At 32.0% G+C, this 24905-nt stretch overlaps 4 protein-coding genes across 7 annotated transcripts; all 4 read right to left on the bottom strand.

Annotated features, from left to right (window-relative positions):
• Nucleotides 1-1006: 1006 nt before the first annotated feature.
• LOC126671136 (transcription factor MYB60) lies at nt 1007-2537 on the bottom strand. Its single transcript, XM_050364854.2, has 3 exons — nt 2304-2537; nt 2078-2207; nt 1007-1993 (listed from the first exon to the last, which is right to left on the bottom strand). Exons 1-3 carry the CDS (start codon nt 2434-2436, stop codon nt 1315-1317), a joined length of 942 nt encoding a protein of 313 aa, XP_050220811.1. The 5' UTR covers nt 2437-2537; the 3' UTR covers nt 1007-1314.
• An 8040-nt stretch (nt 2538-10577) lies between these two features.
• Nucleotides 10578-12990, bottom strand: LOC126675555 (F-box protein SKIP24). Of its 2 annotated transcripts, none has more exons than XM_050370210.2 (5): nt 12650-12990; nt 12387-12560; nt 11926-12088; nt 11684-11821; nt 10578-10955 (listed from the first exon to the last, which is right to left on the bottom strand). In XM_050370210.2, the coding sequence occupies exons 1-4, from the start codon at nt 12898-12900 to the stop codon at nt 11699-11701; spliced, it is 711 nt and encodes a 236-aa protein (XP_050226167.1). In that variant the 5' UTR covers nt 12901-12990; the 3' UTR covers nt 10578-10955; nt 11684-11698. The 2 variants fall into 2 exon arrangements, with proteins under 2 accessions (XP_050226167.1, XP_050226166.1); XM_050370209.2 differs by having other exon boundaries at nt 11684-11825; nt 12650-12984.
• A 650-nt stretch (nt 12991-13640) lies between these two features.
• Nucleotides 13641-15851, bottom strand: LOC126674789 (presenilin-like protein At1g08700). Its single transcript, XM_050369301.2, has 2 exons — nt 15308-15851; nt 13641-14820 (listed from the first exon to the last, which is right to left on the bottom strand). Exons 1-2 carry the CDS (start codon nt 15648-15650, stop codon nt 13796-13798), a joined length of 1368 nt encoding a protein of 455 aa, XP_050225258.1. The 5' UTR covers nt 15651-15851; the 3' UTR covers nt 13641-13795.
• Nucleotides 15852-17972: 2121 nt separating this feature from the next.
• Nucleotides 17973-23710, bottom strand: LOC126673430 (uncharacterized). Of its 3 annotated transcripts, XR_007639305.2 has the most exons (3): nt 21049-23710; nt 19327-19503; nt 17973-18354 (listed from the first exon to the last, which is right to left on the bottom strand). XR_007639305.2 is itself a non-coding variant. In XM_050367575.1 (2 exons), the coding sequence occupies exons 1-2, from the start codon at nt 19378-19380 to the stop codon at nt 17974-17976; spliced, it is 435 nt and encodes a 144-aa protein (XP_050223532.1). In that variant the 5' UTR covers nt 19381-21042; the 3' UTR covers nt 17973. The 3 variants fall into 3 exon arrangements, 1 of the variants encoding a protein (XP_050223532.1); XR_008790314.1 differs by lacking the exon at nt 21049-23710 and having other exon boundaries at nt 17973-18611; nt 19327-21042; XM_050367575.1 differs by lacking the exon at nt 21049-23710 and having other exon boundaries at nt 19327-21042.
• Nucleotides 23711-24905: the final 1195 nt, after the last annotated feature.

Raw genomic sequence — 24905 nt, 5'->3', positions numbered from 1 at the left:
TTAATTTAGATAAATCAAACCCTGTTCAACTTTTCGGACCGAACCGGTTAAAGCATCGATCCACACAGTACCCATCTATAAATTCAAAGATTCGAGTCCGGAATATTTCCAGGCGAACAGTTACATTTAAAATTATCACTTCTACATTAAATTATAATTCTATCACAATGTTTAAAAGTTGTCAATTTCACCCATCGTGTTTTAATATTTTATAAATTATATTACTGTTTAAAAATCTGGTGATCTGTCACGACAATTTATATGCCACGAATACATAATTGATTGTGGCGTTAAGTTGAGTATCAAGCTCAAAATCTAAATTAAGACCACATATCTTTATGAAAAAAAATACAAAATAACAAATTATACTTCAAAATATGAGTACAAAGTATAATCAATTACTTGTGGCATCTAATTTATCGTGCCCTGTCAGTTCTCCGATCACTACACCAGCTATATAAATCGCCAGAATTTTGAAGATTGATATAATTACAAAAAAAATTATAAAAGACAGTGAATGAAATTAACAATTATTAAAAGTTGTGATAGAATTGCAATTTATTGTTAAAATAATAATTTTATATGTAATTAACTCTTATATGTAAATTTGAATCTTTCCTTTTAGGAGCAATTATATAACACGATAAAATTTATTATTTATTTTACAATTTAACCTCCCTTCTACTATAAAAATAAAATAAAAGGAAACTTGGAATGATAAAGAAACTTAGCTATCATTCAATTAAATTCTTATAGCTATGAACTCCAAAGATAAGCATAAGTCAAATGGTGAATATATAAGTGTAAACCCTTCTTTTTCAATAAATTGACATCAATGGACTCTTCTCTTTCCATTTTTCTTTCTATAATTTAATCTTGTCGGTCATGGCACACATCAATTTATACCACTCGGCTTGAAGAACATATGCAAATGAAAAATCATTAATTAGCTGAAAAATTTGGTCATCAGACAAATATTAATTAACCATAAATTAATTAGAAAATATAAAAACAAAAATCTTACTCAATTATTTCAACAAGAACATAATAATTCATAAGTTAATTACACTTGCAAATTAAGAGATCCCAAATTTTCAGAATCTCAGCTAAAATTAATTAAGATTATACCCTAAAAAGCTAGATAATTAATCAGAACACTCTTTTTAGTGCCCATTGATTTATAGCTCAAACTAAAAAAAGTAGTCAGTAACATGAAAATCAGAATATCGGAAACGGTTCTTCAATAACCGCAAAAATATTTAACTCGATCATCATACAGTTCTTCAATAACCGTAAAAATATTTAACTCGATCATCAAAATATCGGAGATAATCCCATTTCTTCTTCAACTTGAGCAGTACCAGCTTCATCCAATAAGAGCCATTTCTCAAGAAATGATAATGGAGGATTGGTTTGAATTTGATCATCACATAATTTCTGCTTCTTATTATTTTCCGTAATATTATTTTTATTCGGAATAATAATATCCTTATTATTTTCTTGATGATCACATGTAGACTTATTATTTTCCCATGCAACATTACTCAAATTCTCAAATGATAATATTGACTCAAATTCTTCGTGAGAAATTAAATCACCACCACCATTTTGATCACCTTTTGGCTTATTATAACACTCAATTACTGAAGTTGTAGCCATTGATGAAGAATTATTTCCACTATTGTTATTAGCTTTTGAAGATGATGATGATGATCTCATCCACCCTTCTAGCAGCCGCGAAATGTTCTCCGTGCTGGAGGCGTAAGGAGCGGCCGTGGCAGAGACTGTGGTGGTGGTGGTGGTGGTGGTGGTGGAGGTGGTGGTGGGATTAGGATACAAATCTAAGCTTGATCTTGATCTTTCAGTGTTGGAGTCTTGTGCAGGATCTAAAGCTGACTGAAATTTCTTGAGTTTTTTCTTGAGATGGGTATTCCAGTAATTCTTTATGTCATTATCTGTTCTTTGTGGTAGATATGAAGCTATTGCTGCCCATCTAATAACAAAAAAAATATAATTCATCACAAATTTTTTTAACAAAAGTTTACCAAAAATATAAATTTAGAGGAAGAATTATTACTTGTTGCCCAATAAAGCTTGCAAATGAATGATCATCCCTTCTTCATGAGGTGTAAAATTACCTCTTTTAATCCCTGGTCTTAGGTAATTAGTCCATCTAAGCCTGCAACTTTTACTGCACCTTAAAAGTCCTTTTTTGCAAACATAAAGTTCATTTTGATCCATAATCAGTACAATTCAAGAAAATTAAAGTACTAAAACTATAAAATTGAAGAAATTATTCATACCAGTATTAGTAGGAACTGATCTCCAATTACCAGGACCATGTTCTTGAATATAAGAGACCAAAATAATGTCTTCTTCAGGGGTCCATGGACCTTTCTTGATTCCAATTTTATCACAGCAAGGAGGTCTTCCCATGGCTGAATTAACTTTCTTGTTTCTCTCTCTAGATCTCACTTGCTTCTCATTCTCTCTCTAAAAATATGGACCTTTTTTCAAATAGTAGTATCATGAGCATGTGAGTGTTTATATATACTTGGTGACTTTTGAAGAGGAGGGAAAATTAGAGCTTTTTTTCCTTTTACATCCCAAAAATTAATGGTAAAATAAATTTTATATTCATAACTATAACCAAATTAATATAAATATTTTTTTTAAATAATTTAATAAACTGATTTGTTAATTTTATAAAACTATTGTCATGATTTACAAAATTGACGATTATAATGTCAAGATTATTTAAAAAAATATTTCTGTCAAATTAATCATAATTATATATCGATAAATAAAATAATTTTAGCAAAATTATTTGGTCTAATGGTACTAAAAAGTCAAACTTGGTTGATTTTCTAAAAATATTAAAATTTTAAAAAATTATAAATTTATCTCAATTTAGCGAATTCGCTAAAAATAATTTATTTTATTTAAATTAAAACGTAAAAAAATGATACCCCTACTCTTGCAAGAACGGACTATTAGGGCCAACTGAAAAGTCTTTTCAATTTTCAAAATCGATATTGATGTTTTTAATATTCATATATCCGAACTATGCGATATTTCAATTCGTAATTCTTTTTTTTTTATCACATATTCAGTTGTCATTATAGGGATATTTAAATCAATTTTGGGAAAATGAATAGAATTTCCAGCGAATTTGTTAAATTTGAATAAATTTATAATTTTTAATAGTTTTGGATAGATTTTCAAAAAGTTAAAAATTTTGACTTTTTTGTATCATTAGACATATATAATATATTAAATAAGGATGTAGTAGAAAACAGTCGATTTGCGACGGATTTTAGCGACGGATTTGAAATCCGTCGCTAAAATCAAAATTTGCGACGGATTCAAAATCCGTCGCTAAATCTTAAAGAAAATTGGCGGGATGAATCCCGCCAATTTGTTTTTCACTTTTAGCGACGGATTTTGTAATCCGTCGCTAAAAGTAATACATTTAGCGACGGAATACCATATCCGTCGCTAAATGCTAACTTTTAGCGACGGATTACTAAATCCGTCGCTAAAAGTATTATTTTTATTAAAAAAATTATAATTAAAAAATATATTTATTAATAAAATTATAATTAAAAAATATATTTATTAAAACAAATATTTATTAATAAAAACAATATTAATTATAAAACAATTTATTAAAAAATTATTTATTGTAATTATTTATTAATAAAATAATTATTTATTATAATTATTTATTTAAAAATATTTAATTATTTATTATAATTATTTATTAATAACAAAATTATTATATTAGAATGTGGGAGTAAAGTGTAATATTAATAACTTGTTGTTTTTATTTAAAATAATTATTAAAAAATAATTTATTTTATTTAAAAATAATTAGTATGAAAAAATAATTATTTTATATAATATGGGAGTAAATTGCGGGAGTATCTTTTTGTTATATTTAAATATAATATACATAGATATAAAACAAGAATTTGAGCTGGATAAGTTGGAGTCACGCGCGGGGGAACTACAAAGTTAAAGAGGAGTGGATGGGAGTAATATGAAGGATGGGTGACTTACTGGGAAGTTGGAAAATTTGCGATATTTGCGGGTCAGTGCGGGTGTGTGTTGTATAGCCAGTGGGTGTGTGACGGTGGTTGACCGTTTAAATAATATTTCATTTTACGATTTTAATTAAAAAATAATTTTTTTTTTATTTTTAAAAATTTGCGACGGATTTAAATCCGTCGCAAAATCCGTCGCAAATTTTTTTAAATCCGTCGCAAAAAAAAAAGTATTCGGTCGCTGCAAAATTGGCGACCAGATATTTAGCGACGGACGTTGTCCGTCGCTAATCCGTCGCTAAACTCGTTTAGCGACGGAATTTAGCCATTTAGCGACGGAAAAATCTGTCGCTAAATGGCTGTTTTTTAGTAGTGATATATATATATATATATATATATATATATATATATATAATACAAATTGTAATTTTTAAAATGTGTCATATCAATAAAGTGAATAACTCTATTGGTGCGGATGAGTATTAGTATTTCAAACTAATGTTATAAAAAAACCAAACCTTTTCGACTTTTGAAAATCTGTCCAAACTTTATAAAAGTTGTATATGTATATTTATCAAAATTTGGAAAATTCGCTAGAAACCTAATCCATTTTTTCAAGTTATGTCTGCGTGATAATGCGCCAAGTTGGCAAATTTATAATTTATATGGACCACATGGCACCTCAATTGGAATTTTTTTTTCGTTTTTTTGTAAATCACATTCAATTTTCACGTAGGCACAATAAAAATAATTTAGATTTTTAACGAATTGATCAAATTAGGATAAATTTATAACTTTTAAATATTTTAGATGGATTCGAGTTTGATAATAAACGGTATTCCCTCTGTTTAGATGGATTCGAGTTTCATTTTTTTCAAGTAAAATTTATGATTCGAGTTTGATAATAAACGGTATTCTCTCTGTTTCAATATGATTGTCTATTTTATCGTGTTTATACAATTAAAAAAACACACAATTAGTATTTAAATTTTTATTATTTATATAATTTCCCACCTAAGAGGTGTAAAAAATTCAAGAATTTAAAAATTTGAATATTTGGATGAACATTAAATCCATGAATTTATAAGAATTTTTTTAATAATAAAAAACAATTTATCATTCTCTAAAAAAAGTCTCAACTAAAAGGGTCGATGTAATGGAGTTTGACTGAAAGGAGAGGGAGGAAGACGAGTTAAAAATACTGTAAGATTTTTATGAGATCAAGCACACCCTACGATCCTATATTGTAAGTGGAAAATCAATTGAGAGATTGAGATCAGAAAACCCAAACTAGGACTCTCTCTAACTAGTGCAAGGAATCCATAAATTTTCAAAAGTATTTTTATCAATACTAAATATTGAATTTTAATGAAATTCATAAATGGTACAAAAATCATGAATTTCGTCCATCTAAAATCTCTCAATTCAAACAACGTGTAAAATTAAGTGTACTCTTTGTGATTGTTCGTCATCCGAACCATTGCTTTTTGTAAGATTGAAATATCTTAATGTGATACATATTTTCCTAATTGTAAATTCAAACCAATTCATCAAATGTTATGCTTGGAAAATTAAAAATTGCATCTAATGCACTTAAATAAGGTTTTAAATATCAAGTCATAATCATGTCCTTATGGTGTGATAATTGGGGACTAATGATAAATATTTATGGACCCCTCTTTCTTACAAATTTCTAAAGGCCATTTATTTGATTGCTCGATTAGGTAAAAATAGCAGAAGCTTAGCAAGTTTGCCCTAAACTCAATCTTCTGCTGCTTTTTCCTTGTTCTTGATCTTACTATTTTTGTTCATTATGGTAAAATGATTATATGCGCTTCTTTTCGGATTACTCCATCCGTCTTAAATTAATAAATAATATTTTCTTTTCTTTTCTTTTATATTATAATAATATTTCTTATTTGAATAATTAATTATCATATATATTCTCATTTATTATAATAAAATTCAATAAAAAAAACCACACAATATAAAAACATGAAAAGTTACTACATTTTTTTTTCGGGGCATTTTTTCCTAAATATAGAATCCATTAATCTATATTTATACTATATATAAAAGCACGGATGGAGGGGGGGTGGGGGGCAGGCAAATTTACTGAATAATCCTTTTCAGTTTACTACTAAATAAAAATTTTATAGCCATTAACTAATTAATAATTTAATTAATCACTATTGTAATTAAAGTCCTAATTAGAATAGATAGCTAAATTATCTACAATTTAGTTTTTAGTATGTAAAAAATAACTAAGTAGTCTCCAAATTAGTAGGAATGTCTATCTTTTAGTTTGATTGAACTACAAAATTAAAATACTGTATTTGGTCAATATAATATTATTTAAATTTCTATCTTATTATTTTTAAAGATATTATTAATAAAATCATATTAATTATTTAATTATGGTTATTATAAAACCAAAAGAAGAATAAATTCAGTATGGAAAAAAATTTAATAACCGAATATATTATATTTACTTTTACAAAAATTCTTAACTAATTTAATATTAATTATAAATAAAAAATTAATATGATTATAATAAATTTACTAATATGTTCATTGACGAGTTACGTTACGAGCCATGTGCATAGCATGTAATGCGAAATTAGTAAAGATAAAATTACAAAAAAAAGTCATATTACAAGAGTAACATATGATGTTTCAATTGTTGATTTAGAAAATACTAACAAACCTAACATACAAGTTAAGTAAATTGAAGGAGCGGCAAATCTAATCATAGATTCCGCATTAAATTTTGACCGAACGAGAAGTAAGGCTTTTGTTGGAAGCGGGACTGGATATGCCCTACACTCCGATAGGCCGGCCATACAAACGACCCGCTTGATCCATTAAAAGTTTGTATTTCCGATCATCCTTGTCAATAGAATTCCTAGAAGTTAGACCGATAGCGCTTTAAATCTTAGATATACAAGAGATTAACTCTAAAGTCCGAATAATTACTAAATTTTTTTTGAATGATCTAAGAAAGAAAATCACAAAAAACCCTACAAACTGTACAGGAAATCTTGTAAGAAAAAAATAGAATCCATACCGGATAAATAGGCTTTATATCAAAGAGATTAAAACTATATATTATTAAATTTTTATGGCGGGAGAAGAGGTGATTTCCAATTAGGATCGGAAACCACCTTCTCCCACCCTTCAAAATATGAAGATAAAGAAGAGTGCTTTTAGAGAGAAGGGAGAACATTTTTTAGAGAGAGGGAGAGAGAGTTACTACTTTATTAAATAATACTATAGTTTTTTATTCAAATATTATCTATTAACCTAGGATGTAAAAGTAAATTATAGGTTCAATTTCGATCTCCACAACCTGTTGGTTCGGTTGGATTTTAAAATATTATCATAAAATTTAGGTCTAATTACTTATAAATCACCCATCTTATAATTTTTTTTTTATTTATAACATGACCTAAAAAAATTTTTAATTGTATTCTATTTTTTATTTTTATGTTTCATCTCTATCCTAATAAGTTGAATTGACCTTTTTTTTTTTTGAAAAAGAGTTTAAATTAACCTTCATTTTTAACCTATATTCTAATAAAACGTTAATGTTAATCATTTATGTATCTTGTTTTTAATATCTTCATCTTTAAATTAATTAAATTATCAAAAATTTTATTTTTGGGGTACAAACGAAACATAAAAATCAAAAATAGGGTATAATTAAAAATTTTCCTAAATTATGGTATAAATGAACAAAAGTTATAAGATGAGTGGTTTTTAAGTAATTAGGCCTAATATCTAACTGAATTAACATGAATCTCCATTGAAAATATCTAACTGAATTAACATGTATCTCCATTGAAAAAAAATAAAAAAATTAAAATAAAAAAATAAATAAAATTATCTAATATTTAATTGATTGGATTCATTAATCTATATAAGAATTTTTCTGTATAGCTTGGCCAGCCAAGCTGAAACGTGGTTATAGACTAGCAAAGCGACGGAGCACCATCAGGAACCTTGACATTGCCAATGTGAAAACTTGAAACTCAAAATAAAAAGTGGGGCCAAATTCCAAAAGGCTCCTTTTATTTTCTAGTGAAGACATAATTCAGACATGATAGCAGTTTGGATTTTTTTTCTTTTGTCTAAACCAGACAAATGATGCTCTCTCACTCATGTTTCAACTATCTTGGAGAAGAGGCTAATAATCACCCATGGCACCTCAACTTTAGGGGTACGGGCGCTAAACCCCCTGAAGTTTAAAAACGGGCGCTAAACCCCCTAAACTTTGTGTCGGCGCTCACTAAACCCCTTTTGGACGAAATATGACCAAAATACCCCCGGCGCCGTTTTTTCAGTCAACTGACATTTTAAAAAAAAAATTCTGACACTGTCATATCATCTGACACGTCAGAATTATACCTTAAAAATTTCAAACACCTAAAATACCCTCAATTTAATTTAGAAAAAGACAAAATAAATAAATCAACCCAATCTAAATTAAAAGATGAACCCAACACCCGATCAGACCATTCCCACCCGACCGGACCACACCCACCCGACCACCCGACCACCCCCGGAAAATTTTCCGGTCATCTTCTCTATTGAAGATGACCGGAAAATTTTTCCGGCCATCTTCCGAATCTGTTCCTCAAGAACAGATCCGTCGCGGATCTGTTCTTGAGGAACAGATCGCCGGATCTGTTCTTGAGGAACAGATCGGCGGATCTGTTCCTCAAGAACAGATCCGGCGCGGATCTGTTCCTCAAGAACAGATCCGGCGCGGATCTGTTCTTGAGGAACAGATCGCCGGATCTGTTCTTGAGGAACAGATCCGCCGATCTGTTCCTCTTGAGGAACAGATCTGCAGATCTGTTCCTCAAGAGGAACAGATCTGCAGATCCGTTTATTTTGGTGACCGGAAAATTTCCCGGTCATCATTCACTCGGAGAAGATGACCGGAAAATTTTCCGGTGGTGGTCGGGCGGCGGCGATGGTTAAATCAGTGATGGGTTGGTTTTGAATGGGTGGTTGGGTTTTGAATGAGTGGTTGGGTTTTTTTTATTTTATCAGATATTATATTTAGGGGTGTTTTGGGCATTTTTATTTTTTTTTGTCTTTTGATGACGTGTCAACTGACACTTGGTGCTGTCAATTTTTTTTTTTCTGTTTTAAAAGACAGCCGCCAAACAAAAGACGGCGCCGGGGGTATTTTCGTCCAAAAGGGGTTTAGTGAGCGCCGACACAAAGTTTAGGGGGTTTAGCGCCCGTTTTTAAACTTCAGGGGGTTTAGCGCCCGTACCCCTAAAGTTGAGGTGCCATGGGTGATTATTAGCCTGGAGAAGACAACAAAAGATTTGTAATTTAACATATGTTCCCATTTTATGGAAAATTTAATTTTCCTGAAGAAGTGATTTTTTTAGCATTATGCTGTGAGCAAATTTAATTTTTAGACACTGAAAGTGGCTGATGATTCATATTGAATATAGTTGTATGTTAATAATTAGAATAGAGAGAAAATAAAATAGACACAATCATATCAAATTATGTAGGACAAATGTACAATTTGGACTTTCATATTAAGCTCGGTTTTTAATTTAGATGTTAATGATTTTTTTTTATGGAACATAATGTTATTAAAAATGACAAAATGGACCCTCTTTTAACATATTTTTTTCTTACCGCTATCTCCGCCTATGTGGACGACATATGACATGCACATGACATTTTACTTAATTAAAACATGAATAATTTATTTCAATCTGAAACTTAATATTATACAAAAATAACAAGTTAGACTCTCTGCCAACGTCACGTGTATGCCACAATCGTCCATGTTAACATGAGTAATGGCAAATTTTTGTTGTTAAAAGAGTAATTTTGTCATTTTTTTTAATAACGTTAAGTTCTACTTTCAAAAAAAGAATTAAAGTCCAAGTTAAAAACCAAGCCAAACTTAAGGATCCAAATTGTACATCAAGCCATGTATTTAAGAAAATTGATCTTCTGAGGTTGGATTTAATTAAATAAATTTATAACATAAGAGAAAAAATGATAGATTTTTAAAATTTAAAAGAGTTATTATTTAATCTAATCTCAAGAGTATGATGGTAATTTTTCTTATGTGTTACTTATGACTCATAAGTAACACATAAGGACTTTTCCTTCTCAGCTGCTGTCTTTAAATCGAACCTAATCTTCTGTGTTCTTATTGGATTTTAGTTGTTTTTCTTTAAAATTATTTTAATTTGGAGGCTAACAATGCCAACCCAACAAATAATTCGATCTGAAAGTCTAAACAATACATTATTGGGGGATCTCAAATATAGTCAGTGTCTTATTCATATGATTTTTTGTAAAATTTTATTTTCATAAGATTGATCCCCAACAATTACTAAAATTTACGCATATTTGATACTCCATCAGACATACCTGTCAGATATTATTTATTATTAGACCCAGTTTTTGATTAATAAAATTTTAGTAATTTTTGAAGCTAGTAAAATTTTCCAATGATGGAAAAAGAACTTCGGAGCAGAAACATAATTTGTGCTCACACAGGATAACATATTTTCCTAATAATTCAACCAGAACTGCATGGACATATTACAAGGCAGGATGTCTACTATAATTGTGAGTAAATTTCTCCTTGATGATTACAGAATTAGTATAATAACATTTGAAAGAAAATTGGGTTTTTCTCTACGATAGCTGATAATTTCTTATCCCACGCATTCTTGACTAACCTGCCCAGGGAACATTTGCTCTGAGTTTGTGAATGACGCGTCAAGACAAGTCCACCAGCGTTTCAGGGAACAAGTCTAGTTGAACGTACCAGAATTAGCGGTTGGGATAGCTAACTAGATTAGTCCAATAAATCTTATCTGATGCCTTCCCGTGATGTTTCACCTTGCATCTCAGGAACTGTACAGAGAGTTAACACAGCAATCAGTACTATCCTTGGAATCAAATCTTGCATTCAATTCTTGTTAAAAGATGGAATTGGTGAATTCATATAACAGTAGCAGTAGTAACAGTATATACATATACATATGATCACATATGCACAAACACACATATATATATATGCCTATGTATTCACCACTATTATCAGCTGTAAAGACGATCAACATCATCTTCTTCTAGCTCACTCTAAATACTTTGATTGAACCCATCATCTAAGATACAAATATTATTCATACTACCATGCCATATAAGGTCATCATATAAAGATCCTGAATCCAATCATACTAATAGGATTTCAATTTATCTATCAGGCTGCCGCACGGAATTACAACAATTAAAAAAAATTGCAAATGTGAGAACAAAGACTGCAAGAAAAACCAATTTTAGTCAGTCCAGTATACTGATCAAATCTTAAATAAGACCCTACTGTTAGCCTTAGCAAAACCACAAGGTATGATGGCTCGAAGCTGGGAATTAAATTCATTACTCAAGTTTCACAGGTCAGAACAAAGACAAACTGATCATGACATTATATAAATTCAAGCGAAACTCAAATTCCGCAACAATAAGATTTAACATGCCTGAGTAGGAAAAAAAATGAAACAAACATGAAATGCTCTATATTATTTTTTCAACAAGTGAATGTATTTATAGAATACAAAAGAACAATTTGTTAGAAACCTTACAGTCAATAGATTTTTTCAACTTCTTTCTCCTTTTGTCATGTTCATGATTTCTACTACTTGTCGCGCCATGATCTTGTAAAGGGTGATATCGCATAGACGCCAATTCTTCCCTTGCCTTCCTAATCCGCTGCTTCTCATCTATCTGATATAAAATTTTGCAAGCATTACAAATAATCATTACAATCAATTTAATTCGAAAAAACTATAAATCTGTTCGGACAAAATCAGATGTCAAAACATACATGGGCCTTAAAGAACCCTGATATTTGTTGCTCGCAAAGCTTAAGCTCCATCTCAAGTGAATGAACTCGAGACTCGACAGAAACAGAACATTGCTCCACCATTTGCTTTTGCTTACCTCTAACCACCTCCGGTTGCCACACATTCAAAGCTACAGAAGCTTGCCTAAGCAAAAACAACCACAGGGTTCCACATTCTTTGAGATATAAATAAAAGGTTCTAAATTTACATCATAATTAAAGAACACCTTTATTTAGTAACAAGGACTCACTCCCCAAGCCGAAGCCTAGTATCGCTATCAAATCATGAAATGTGGCCGCCCGCAAGACCACATACCTAGCAAATCCGGGCTATAATGGCCAGTAGCTCAGTCCTGACCATGGCGCCCATATGGCTGAGGTTTAGACCACTAGACCAAACCCGGTGCGGACCATAATTGAAGAAATTATGCAAATTAATTTACCTGATCTTGTGTAAATTAGACAATTCTTTAGCAGTAACTTTCATTTTTTCACTCTCTTGACATAAACTCTTTTCAATTTCTCTTAATTTCCTTTTCTTCTCATACAATTCACATTCTTTTCTCAGCACTGCTCTCTTGTGCGCCAACACCTTCTTATCTCTCTCTTTCTCAAACCTATAATCAAACTCATCAATTCATAACAAAAAAACAAAAAAAAAATCGAATCCAAAATTAATAAAAAACATTACTTTTCAAAACTTTACTTGATTTGGTAAGTGGATTTTGCGGTGGAAGTGCAATTAATAGAGTTAGGATTAGGGTTAGGGTTTTTTTGTTGTTGCGGTGGCGGGAAGTCGGTGGAGAGAAGGTGGGACCAGAGGGAGTCTTCGCCGGATAATCGGCGGAGACAGCGGCATGAGATTGAGATGCAACATAAATCTTTGTAGCAAAATTTTGAGTTTTTAATTCCGATTTCTAGAATTTGTCTCCACAGTTCATCTGGTAATCCTGACATTTTTTTTCTTCCGTTGATAATTTTCAGTAAAATAATGAACTTTTAATTCTAAAGGCACCCGATCTTTGTTTAGCCGCTTGAGGGTTAATTACAGAAACATTTCTATAATCTATTGTAATGTACGCTTTGAACCTTTTACTTATAGATTTTTTCTAGAATTGCTTTGTTTTCGGCTTATTTTGTTAATTTTACCATCGATAAAAATGCTAATAACTTATCCAACGGTAAAAACTGAACAAAATAAGTTTTATTTAAAAAAAACAAAATAACTGTAGACAACCCTTTATTTTAAGATTGAATTTTAGTCATTTTATGAGTGTTGATGACGAATGATATTCACGTAGTACCGTAATTACAATGTTTTAATATTGAAGCGAAATAGTAATATTTTTTAATAAAAAAAATTATAAGCACAACTTAGCAATTTACTTAAAACTTTTAGCCCAAAATAATTTTCCGTCACTCAAACGATGCCATTTTTAATAATTCTTAATGGAAATGGATGAAAGCCGTCGGATATTAATGTTGGATTGAAAAATGCCAAACTTTTAAAAAATATGATATCGGTTGCAGCATACTTAAATCGCTAAAAATGTGAAATTTGTGCTTTTATTTGCCAATAACCAAAAATAATAGTGTAAAATTTAGGTAAAAGTTTATAAATAAGCACATATATTAACCTAAGGAGTAATTTCTGAACTCTGGAAAGCCACAATCCAGAAGGAACAGTCAAGTTGCACTGAAGTTAATATTGAGGTTGTTGCATTAGCCAATTACAGATCTAATTCACCAAAACATTACAATATCATCTAAATTTTAATTTTGCCTAAAATATTTGTGGTTCTACTTGATGGAGCAAAAGATTTAATTCCCATCTCTTGCAACAAATAGACAGTCAAAACATCATAAGATTTGTTGCTGTTCCGACAATAAAAGGTTCCATCAGTAACCGAGTCAAGAAGTAAAAGATGGTACCTAATGCTATCGAAATAGGGAGTGCAGGTAAAGCTTGGCGGCACACTGATAACAAAATAAGAGTGCAGCCGAGTCCTGAAATAATTGCAAGGTAACATGCGTACACTGTCATAAGATCGTACATTGCAGCTCTACCGACGAGAACGCTGTAGAAAACAAAATCACCTAGGCCGAGCTTAATACCTCTGCTGCCGAGCATGGTGTCTTCAGAAGTTTCCCTCGTTACGTGCTCTCTTTCACTCCCCATTCCCAGTATATCGACAAGTGGCGACCTTTCCTCATCCGCAACAACATCTGAATCCCGATTCCCAACAGCTGTTGAGTACTCGGACAATTCGCTGCTTGATGACTGCCTATCCCTAGTAAAATGGACCAATGGTGACCTTTCTGAATCATCTCTATTTCCTACACCTACATCATTCGCAAAATTCCTAACAGGAACAGCAGTGTACTCAGAGTTCACACGATTTTCACTCTCATTCCGACTCCTATTGGCACTTGATACCGTTTGCATCTCCACTGACCTTGAATCTGAAGCTCCACCCACCAAAAGGTCCAAACTCCTACCTTGACTATTCCCATTCTGTGAAACATTTGGTCGAGCCTCATAAACCAATGCGGGAAGCTCCTCGTCTCGGCTCTGGGCCAACTCCACAAGCAGCTTAAGGGGCCCACCTGGTGCTAAAACCGCCACTAGATCATACACTGCCAATGCCACTAACACACTCCATGTGGTCCACTCCGGTAACTTTGTAAACCAAGCTGCCACAAATATCCCCAATGCCACCATATATCCTTGCCTCAAAAATATGGGTATCCCACTTGAAAACACCGATAGTACACCCACAATCGTAAAGTTAAACAACAAAATAGAGCACGTAATGGAATCAACTGGAATTGAAAAATGCTGAATTAATGACAAGAATATCGAGCCTCCCATCGAACCTAGAAAAGAACACAAAGTTAAACAGCGTAGATGACAAATTAATGGTAAAAGAAACAACAACCTAAAACAATAAAAACTATGACAATGATATAAAAAGCTGGAAAAAAAGTAAGCAAATCTATGCAAATTATTCAAATTAACACAGCCACACTCAAACAACATGTTCCGTTTCGGAAACGTATCAGACACTTGACGTTTCGGACATGAAACTTCATTTTTCACATAGTAATCCTTAAAATAACACTATTTCGCCGTATCCGTGTCCAAGTGTCCCATTCCCCGTGTTCGTGTTCGTGCTACCTAGTCTAACACAATAAAACTTCCAAAATACTGCTAAAATCAGGTACATAAAAAACTTCAATATATTAAAAAAAGTAAAAACTTGGAGCTAATGTCTATATAAAACACAGAATTGAGAAACCCCATTATGAATCATCAAAAACAAAACAAACCCAGAAAAAAAAAATTACTTAGAACACAATGTACCTAAGACAAAGAAGGCAGAGAATCGCATGTAATTCTTCAAGAAGCGGGTACAATTATAGTAATACAAAAGAACAAGAAGAAAAGTGACAACAGCAATGAGAACAACAAACACCAGGGCATTGAGTAACGATCCTTCAAGCTTCTGGGCGGTGGAATCCGATGGGTTTTCGAGGTATACGAGGTTCGCCGCCGTGCGGATCGGCTCGGAGGAAGCAGCGGAAGAGAGAGGGTTAGATGGAGAGAGGGAGTAGACAATTAGAACAACGAGAAGCATACAGATTGAAACGGGTGTCATTACGTCTATGATTTCGACTCCGATTGACTCCAAAATGCTCGACTCCATGGTTTTTGGTTTGGTTGAGGAGTTTTGTCGAGCATTTGGTGGGTGTGAAGTTTATGCCATTTTTGGGAAGCTTGGGGATTGGGGGTTTTGGTGCTGTGGACTTTTACTTTACTCTTTTGTGCAAATTAGAGTTGAATAATTGATTTCTATTAAAGAATTGTTTGAGTTGTTTTTTAATTTTCTAAAAGACATAATCACAGACTCATAGTGATAAAAATAAGAGCTCAAATAACCGACATTTAAGTTAGATTTAGTTTTATATTAAATTATTTTTAACATGTTAAAACTATCATACAAACAAAAAAATTATTTTCATACCATCCATGTAAATAAAATCTTAATAACACAAACCCTTATAATTACAAGGCCAAATGTTTTAAAAAGGCAACCTTTCATAAAAGTTTAACAAAAGTCCTGATCTTTCAATTTTGTCGATTTTGGCCAAAAACAAATTATTTGGTTTCAATTGTGACCAACTCTCAATTTGATTTCAATTTACCTATGTGGCGCCTATGTGACGCCTATGTGGCATGCCAAATATTGAAAGGTCAGGACTTTTGTGAAACCAAATAATCCATTTTTGGCCAAAATCGACAAAATTGAAAGGTCAGCACTTTTGTGAAACCAAATAATCAGTTTTTGGCCAAAATCGACAAAATTAAAAGGTCATGACTTTTGTGAAACTTTTATAAAAGGTTTGGCCTTTTTACAACATTTGGCCTAATTACAATTATATTCTCTCTCCTTAGAATTCTCTCTCCTTTCTCTCTCAACTCACCTTTCACACACTCATATCGTCATTCCGCCTCCGCCTCCGACGTTCCGCCTCTGCCTCTGCCGTCCCGCCTCCGTTGTTCCATCTCCGTCGTTCTGCATTCGTCTCGCCGTCATCTTTCTTTTATCTTTTTTTATTTTAGATCTGAAATTTTTGTTCTTTTTTCCTTATCATTTTCAGATGTGTAATTTGTTTATTTTTTACCGTTTTTTTCACCATTAAACATGTATAAGGAGTATCTTTAAAGAATCTAATACACATTTCATGTTATGTAGAATAATTTTGTGATTTTATGGAATAAAATTCTGTTATTTCTGCATTTTTCTTGTGTTTTATTGTATTTCTGCGTTTTTTTATTCTGCAGAACGATTTATTGATGATGATTGATTGCTGAAATATTATAATGTTACAGTGTTGTTGATTTTATGTTGACTTTGTGTTGTTTTTTTTTTATTTTAACATTGACAAATAAGATAATATTGTCTGTGAAATAAACTAAAAAAATTAAATTAAATTAAATTGAGGCTAGATAATTATACGGTAGCATCGGGGAAGAAGACAAATAATGATGTTGAATTATTGTAATGTTACAGTGTTGATATTGTGTTGATTTTCGGTTGATTTGTTGATTTTAGCAATGAAGAATAAGACAATAATGATGTTGAATTATTGTAACGTTACAGTGTTGTTGATTTTTTGTTGACTTTATGTTGATATTATGTTGATATCAACTGATTTTTCTCTTTATTTTAACATTGATGAGATAAGATTGTCTGTGAAATAAATTAAAAAAAATAAATTAAATTAAATTTAGGCTAGATAATTATACGGTAGCATCGCGGAAGAAGACAAATAATGATGTTGAATTATTGTAATGTTACAGTGTTGATATTGTGTTGACTTCCGGTTGATATTTTGTTGATTTTAGCATTGGTGAATAAGACAATAATGATGTTAAATTATTGTAATGTTACAATATTGATTTTATGTTGATATTGTGTTGACATTTAGTTGATTTTGATATTAACGAAAAAAACACATTATATGTGAAATAAAATATAAAAATTAAAATTAAATTGAAATAATGTTAAAAAATAAAAATTAGTATAATATAAGATCAAAAATTTAAATTAGTTAGTTTATTAAGTGTTGTTGATATTGTGTTGATTTTATGTTGATTTTAAAAGTTTGTTGAAAAAATGGAAATTAGTGAAAAAAAGAATTAAAAATTCAAATTAATTATTTTAGTATATATTGATTTTTTTATCTTAAAACTAGCAAAAACAGTATAAAGATAAAAAAAAATCAAAAGTCAAAAAAATTAAATATTGATTATAGGTTAATATCATGTTGATTTTATGTTGATATCAGGTTGATATCATGTTAATTTTATATTAATTTCAAGTTAATATCATGTTAATTTTGTGTTGATATTAGGTGATATAAATTTTAATTATTCTACATCAAACAAGTTTAAAAATTAATTTTAAAATTTATTTTGCACTCTTTTTATATAATTTAAATGGACAAGAAAACACGCTATAAAATTCAATAATACAAAGAAATAAAATAGATCATATAAGAATATGCACAATTATGAGTAGATCTAACAAAGATTTTACAAGATGTCAACCTACAAGTATATGGTTTTGTGGATAGATCGATCCTAGAACACTTCATGTATGGATGTTGTTGCACCACAAGTGTAGGTGGCACCTTTTTCCTGGGGTTAGGATGGTAGTTTCCACCTTGTGGTTGACAAACAATGGGAGGGGTCGGTGAAGAGCTTATATTGCTCGACTTTTGTCTCCCAAGCTCGGAAATGCAACGGTTTATTTTCTGAGTTAGAAGTATGGATTCGAACTTGCACTCTGCTAAGCATTTTAATATGGACATGAGAGCAATTATTTTGCTATCTATAGCTTTGGCCTGCAAACTCCAAAATGAACAAGAGTAGATGTTAGCAATGATGGCAGTTGTATCTATATAGAGCAACGAAAAACTTAGACACGACTGTGCTTTCTCCAAATCCTTTCTATTTGCGGAGATTCTGTCACCTGTCAATAACTTCTCCATGTATTATTCCAGGATGATTTCCGGTGGGAACTTGTTCATCAACTCAAATGCACAGCTAAATCTAACACTCTTTATGTACCGATTTCTTTCAATAAGACTCTAAATAACCTCTGCCGAAAAAAAAAACTATTAAATCAACTACCTCTGTGTACGATTAATTTCATTCCCCTAGGAGATGCAGATGACACGTCAAAATGAACCTTTTGCAGCAGAAAAGGGACAAAATTAACATATTCATAAAGCAAGTGATACAAGTCGCACATATCGGTATAATACCATATACATAAACATTTTCATAGTCATAGAATGAGAACTGAAGAACCAACAAAAGATTCTTCCAAATTAAAAATTTCTGCAGAAAAGCTTGATAAATTTTGAATCCAAATCATTATACTTAGACAATGGTTTTTGGGATGCACAATCATATGACCTATAAATTTGTCCCATCGCAACCATTTTACATAGCTTTATAAAAGCAGGCAATTGAGTAAATGATTTGTCCACATGTTCTAATAATAGAACATAATTAAGCTACCATCAATAAAGAGATCTAGATTACTACTTCGGAGGTAAAAGAGAAACATATTGCCTAAATTTTTACTTGTTCAGATTGATAAAAGCCGCTGCTAATTGTTTATGCAGAAAAAAAATTATTATCAATCAAAATCAACACTAGTTATTAATTAATTTAACAAACTTGTTCATAAACCCTAATTTGTTCACACGCAATTTAATAAGGGGAATTCACTAAACAAATTTCAAATCAAACACAAATTGACAACAATTATTCAACAATCATGGAAAAAGGAGAAAAATCTTTTCTACCTTCTCAGCCGCTGCCGTTCTTCCTTCTCCGTCGTTGCCGTTCCGCCTCACCATAGTTCAGCTAGTCTTCACTATCATTTTGTTGTCTCCGCCATGACTTAGTCTTCACCATCGTTTTGTTGCCTCCTCCGTCGTTCCGTCTTCATTATCATTTTGCTATCTCCGCCATGACTCAGTCTTCACCGTCGTGGAGAAGAGAGAAGAAATGGTGAGAGGAAATAGACAATAGTAAAAAAGAAAAGAATATAAAAATTAGATGTACAGAAAAAAATTAAAACGGTGCTGAATGTTAAAAATTAAATTGCTCAGTATAAAAGTACTCCCTCCGTCCCACTTAAGAAGGGACATAGCCCTTATGCACATAGATTAAGAAAATAATAACTACTCTTGGCTTTTCTTATTTTACCCCTATTAATTATTGTCTTATAATTTATGTGTAGAGTATTAGCTTTAATTATAGAAAGAGAAAATGAGGGTATAATAGAGAGTTCCTTATAAAATGGCACAAAAATCATGAATTGGCCTTTTTAAGTGGGACAAAAAAAATTGAGATATGTCCCTTCTTAAACGGGACGGAGGGAGTAAATGTTTTGAAAAAATCCGTAAATCGTATAAAAAGCCCTAAAATTAATTGAAATGAATTCCCATCAGTCATATTATGCAATATGTGCATTCCCTTGTTTGTGGTGTAGACTAGAGTGCTGCAAATTTCTAATTATTTTGTTAACTAAGCCGGTGTATTTGCACGGAATTAAATTAATAATCATATTTAAAGACAATATTTAATATTTTATAATCTATGAAATAATAAATAAATACCTTATTCAAAATAAAAATCCAATAAGAATTACCTATTGATAATAAGTTTCAAAAATCACATAAGTATCTTATTTAAATTTGCGAATCACGAGAAGATTTATTTAGTTATTCAAATTGAAAAACTGATGAGAATTATTTATCAGTAATAACTTTAAAAAATTTAAATTGGTATTTTATTTAAGTTGAGAATTAAATATAATTCAAAATATAATTAGTAAAAAAACAAAGAACAAAATAATAAGTCAGCCGTTACAAATTATGAACAAATTATTCATAACAAAGAATAAATAATTAAAATAACCATCTATATATCGATCAGGGTTTTGAAAGTCGTGATGGTGTTACTTTTTCAAGAATTTGCACAGCTGAATATGCAACAGAAGTATAATTCTTCCACAAACGAATTCTTGCATTGATCAAACATGAGCCATGTGGGCAGCGTCACAATCTGTATCATTTTTAAGACCGTCGAGCTTGAACATCGATGTAAATATTTTATATAAAATATGAATTTGTTAAACTTTCAAATTAATTGTATTTTTTTACGGATTAATATTCAATAAAATTAATAAATTATAAGAATTTGAAGTTAATTTATATTAGAACACTTGTTACTTCATTATCAACAGAGTCTCTACTTGGTAGAGAGGGATTAGCTTCACTAAAAACAATATGAATAGATTTTTCAACAACAAATGATGTTTTGTTGAAAACTCTATAAGCTTTGCTATGATTTGAGTAGTCTAGAGAGATACCTTCAGTAGCTTTGGCATCAAATATAGCAAGCTAACTCTTATTGTTATTGTGAATAAAACATTTACACCCAAAAACTTTGAAATAGCTTAGGTTAGGAGTTTTACCGTTCTAAAGCTCATAGGGAGTCCTTTTCAGTTTAGATCTTACCATTGCTCTGTTCTGAATGTAACAGGCTGTGCTTATAGCTTATGCTCAGATGTATTTGGGTAGCTTAGCTTCATTGATCATTGTCCGAGCCATCTTTTGGAGCGTTCTGTTCTTAAACAACTCCATTTTGCTGAGGAGTTCTTGGAGCTGAAACGTTGTGCGTGTGATCTCATTCTCATTGCAAAGCTCCTCAAATAGCTTGTTATCTAATTCTCCTCCATGAATAGATCAAGATGAAGGAGCTCTAGAAGTCTACTTGAGTTTAGTTGCCCTTTGGATTTGAATGATGCCTTTGTTTGCTTCTCTTTTTGGCATGCATCGCAAATGCTATCTTTTTTCAAACTTCAAGCTAAGCAGCCCTTCCACAAGCTGATAAATTGACAGCTTACTGATTAGCTTCATGCTTGCATGGCCTAAACGTTTGTGCCATAGCCAACCGTTTCTCTTCTATTCTTGTCACAAAGTTGATTGATACTGAGCAGGTTGAATTATAGTCCACTGACTAGAGATACATCTTCAATAGGGTGATTAGCTATAATAGTTCCAAAGCTAACTATTCCTTTTCTGCTTAGCTTGAGCTGGTTCGATTTGTCACCCGTTATATGCCTAGAGCAAGCACCATCTACATACTAGTCATCATATGCCTTCTTGCTCCTTAGGCAAACCTGCAAGAATCAATTAGTTTTAGATACCCAAGCTAAGTTGGGTCCTGATGGGTTAGCTTTGGCTGTTAGCCTAACTTTAGCATTCCAAGCATGTTTGCTTTGAGCAACATTTCCTCTAAAAACACAAAATTTGTTTGAAACACCATGCTCAATTTTCAAAAGCTTGATCTGAGAGTTAGCATGTCTAAGCTCTTCGATCAGGTTGCAGGGAGGCTGAGTAGGATCAGTCTCAGTCTGATATGTTGGATTAGCTTCAGCATGGTCAAGTTGATTAATCGAACTATCAGCTTGTGCAGCCTTACATTTACCTTTCAGGTTAAGATATTTTTCACACACTTTTGTGTATTCTTTGAAAAGAGCATTGTATAAATCATGAAGATCAATGTTTAGGTTGATAGGATTTATCTCTAACTATGATTGGTGGAAAAATAGAATGAAAAACTTTGTGCAGGCCTACGACATTGAATGTTGGAGAGTCATCCTAAAAGGTGTATCAACGTCAATGCTTACTGAATTCAATGGAACCCGAAGAGCTAAAACTAAAAAGAATACAACGATGAAGATTGGAAAAATGTTCAGCTTAATGCCAAAGCTATTAACATGATTCATTGCGCTCTTGACGCTTATGAATACAATAGAATCTGAGGCTGCTTAACGGCAAAGAAGCATGGGAGAAATTACAAACCACCTTTGAAGGAACAGATCAGGTTAAAGAATCCAAAATCAACATGCTGAAGAGAGAGTATGAGCTATTTCAGATGCAACCTGATGAATTCATCCAGGAGCAAAGTACTCGGCTTTTAAACATAGTTAATGGAATGAAAAGTCTTGGAGAAAACATAAGAGGAGAAGAACTTGTGAAAAAGGTTTTGAGATCTCTTACTGATAAATGGGAAAGCAAGGTGACTGCCATCTTTGAAGCTAAGAATCTGAAAAACTACTTTTTCGATGAGCTAATGTGCTCCCTTTTCACTCATGAGCTAATGAAAAAGGGAAAAGAACCAGCTTCTGATAAAAGAAAGAAAAACAACTTAGCTTTGAAAACCAGCCTGGTTGAAGACTCAAATAGCTTAGAAGAAGAGATAGCTCTTATGACTCGGAAATTCCAAAGAATGTTTAGAAAAGGTGGAAGGAGATACAAAAGTGACATGAAGAAGGCATTCATTCCTGAAGGAGACTCAATAAGCTAATTGTCCCAAGTTAAAAAAAAGGGTCATGAAAGGGAAGATTTGAAAGAGCTATGAAAGCAACCTGGAGTGGCAGCGAAGCAACCAGCTCAGATAAAGAAGAAATACCAGGCAATGCCATTGTATGTCTAATGGCAAAGATAAAGAAGAAATACCAGGCAATGCCATTGAATGTGATCCCCAAGCTAATAAAAGTATAAAGCTGAGACACCAGATTTTATAGGGGTTCGGCAACCCTGCCTACATCCACTCCTTAGGGATCCCCATCCCTAATTATTTCACTTTTCAATCTCTATTACGGGCTAAAGATAAAGCCTTAAGAATGCAACCCTAGTTTTACCCAGAAGTTAGTCTGTAACTTACAAGCTAATTTGTTTAGCTTCAGCAAGCTATTTCCCTTTGAGAATGAAGACCTAGTTCTATCCGGAAGCTAGTCTAATCCTCACAAGTGTTTACAGATATTTGTTAGTAAAAACTCTCACTAAAAACTAGCCCTAGTTTCTTTGAGATGGAAAACCAACTTATGATGCACAATGGTGGTGGTGATGATTTTCTCTCTTGATGCTCCCACGCTTGATAAATGGTTGATGAAGAGATATATATAGACTCCAAGAATCTTCTAGAATTAGGGATAAGTCATGTGCCTTGATTTTTATCCATAAATGCAAGGTGTGCAAAATGCCAAATGGAGGAGCCTATAAATGTTGAGCTGGCCTTCTGGTTAGTAGCAGCCAGTGTTTTAAAACCCGAACCGGCAGCCGAACCGGTACAGCTTCCGGATTCCGGTTCAACCGTTCGACCGGTTTGACCGCCGGTTTAACCGGTTAAGTATTTTGAAAGTGTAAAAATCGGCAGGGTGTCAGATAGATGTGATAAAAGATGACCTATATAAAAGTAAAGCATGACTTCTCACTTGTCTTTTGTCATGTAGAGAAAAGATAATAATAAAATTAAAATAATAAATATTGTTATGTCACATCAATCAAATTTCAAATCAATTAAGAAAAAATAAAAGGAAACCCATCATCACTTCTTTACCATTCGACATCTTCCATCTTCCTTCTAACTTCTTTCATTTTGATAATTGTTACAATTTAATGGCTCTTTCTCAAAATGAAATAGAATCATGAGATTTTTTAATCTTAACTTTCATCACTTTTATCCTGGGCATTAAGATTTCTTAGTTCTATATTATTTCTATTTCTTTCTCTTTTTCTTAATCAATTATGCTTCATTTCTTTTTTTCTTTGAAAAACAGTTTATCTTATATAAATCTTATATAGATCTTGTATCTGTTCCAAAAAAGCATAATAAAAATATTTGATCCAACTTTTGAATCACTGAAGAGGTATTATAAAAGAGAGTTTTAATTATCTTTTTTAATTTCTGATTTTGCTTTTGTCCTGGTTAAAGAAAGAAGCAAACCCAGTTAACAAAAAGATTAAATATCGTAGTGATAAGAAAGAAGAACAGAAACTGGACGGTTCAACCGGTATAGTCCGGTTTCCGGTTCGTCAATTTATTCCGGTTTTTCCGGTCCAATCCGGTTGGACCGTATTTCCGGTTTAAATAGATTAGTTGGACCGGACTGATGGCCGGTTTCCGGTTGAACCGGTTGAACTGGCCGATCCGGTCCGGTTTTTAAAACACTGGTAGCAGCCTGACAATAATACACTGCTGTTCTTTTTTTTTGTGTACCAGCCTGGCAGTAGTACACGTGCAAGCTGAGTACTCAAGTTGAGCTGGAAATATTAGCTCAATGACCAAAAATCCCTCCATCCATTTTTGCTTGAAAAAATGAGGAACCTTCAAGATGCTTCTAAAACATGGGCCTTGCAACACTTGGGCAAACAAAATTAATGGGCTTTAATTATCATCAAAACTAAGAATTATGATAAAGGCCTTTAGCCAACATACATTATCGTAGGATCATAGGAGTTTGGAACATGAAATTCTAAATTTAAACAATAATTTATACTATTAGATTGTAAGAGTATCTCTAATG

This window comes from Mercurialis annua, linkage group LG3 (genome assembly GCF_937616625.2).
Source record: "Mercurialis annua linkage group LG3, ddMerAnnu1.2, whole genome shotgun sequence".
NCBI lineage: Eukaryota > Viridiplantae > Streptophyta > Magnoliopsida > Malpighiales > Euphorbiaceae > Mercurialis > Mercurialis annua.
This window is presented reverse-complemented; position numbering and strand designations above follow the sequence as displayed.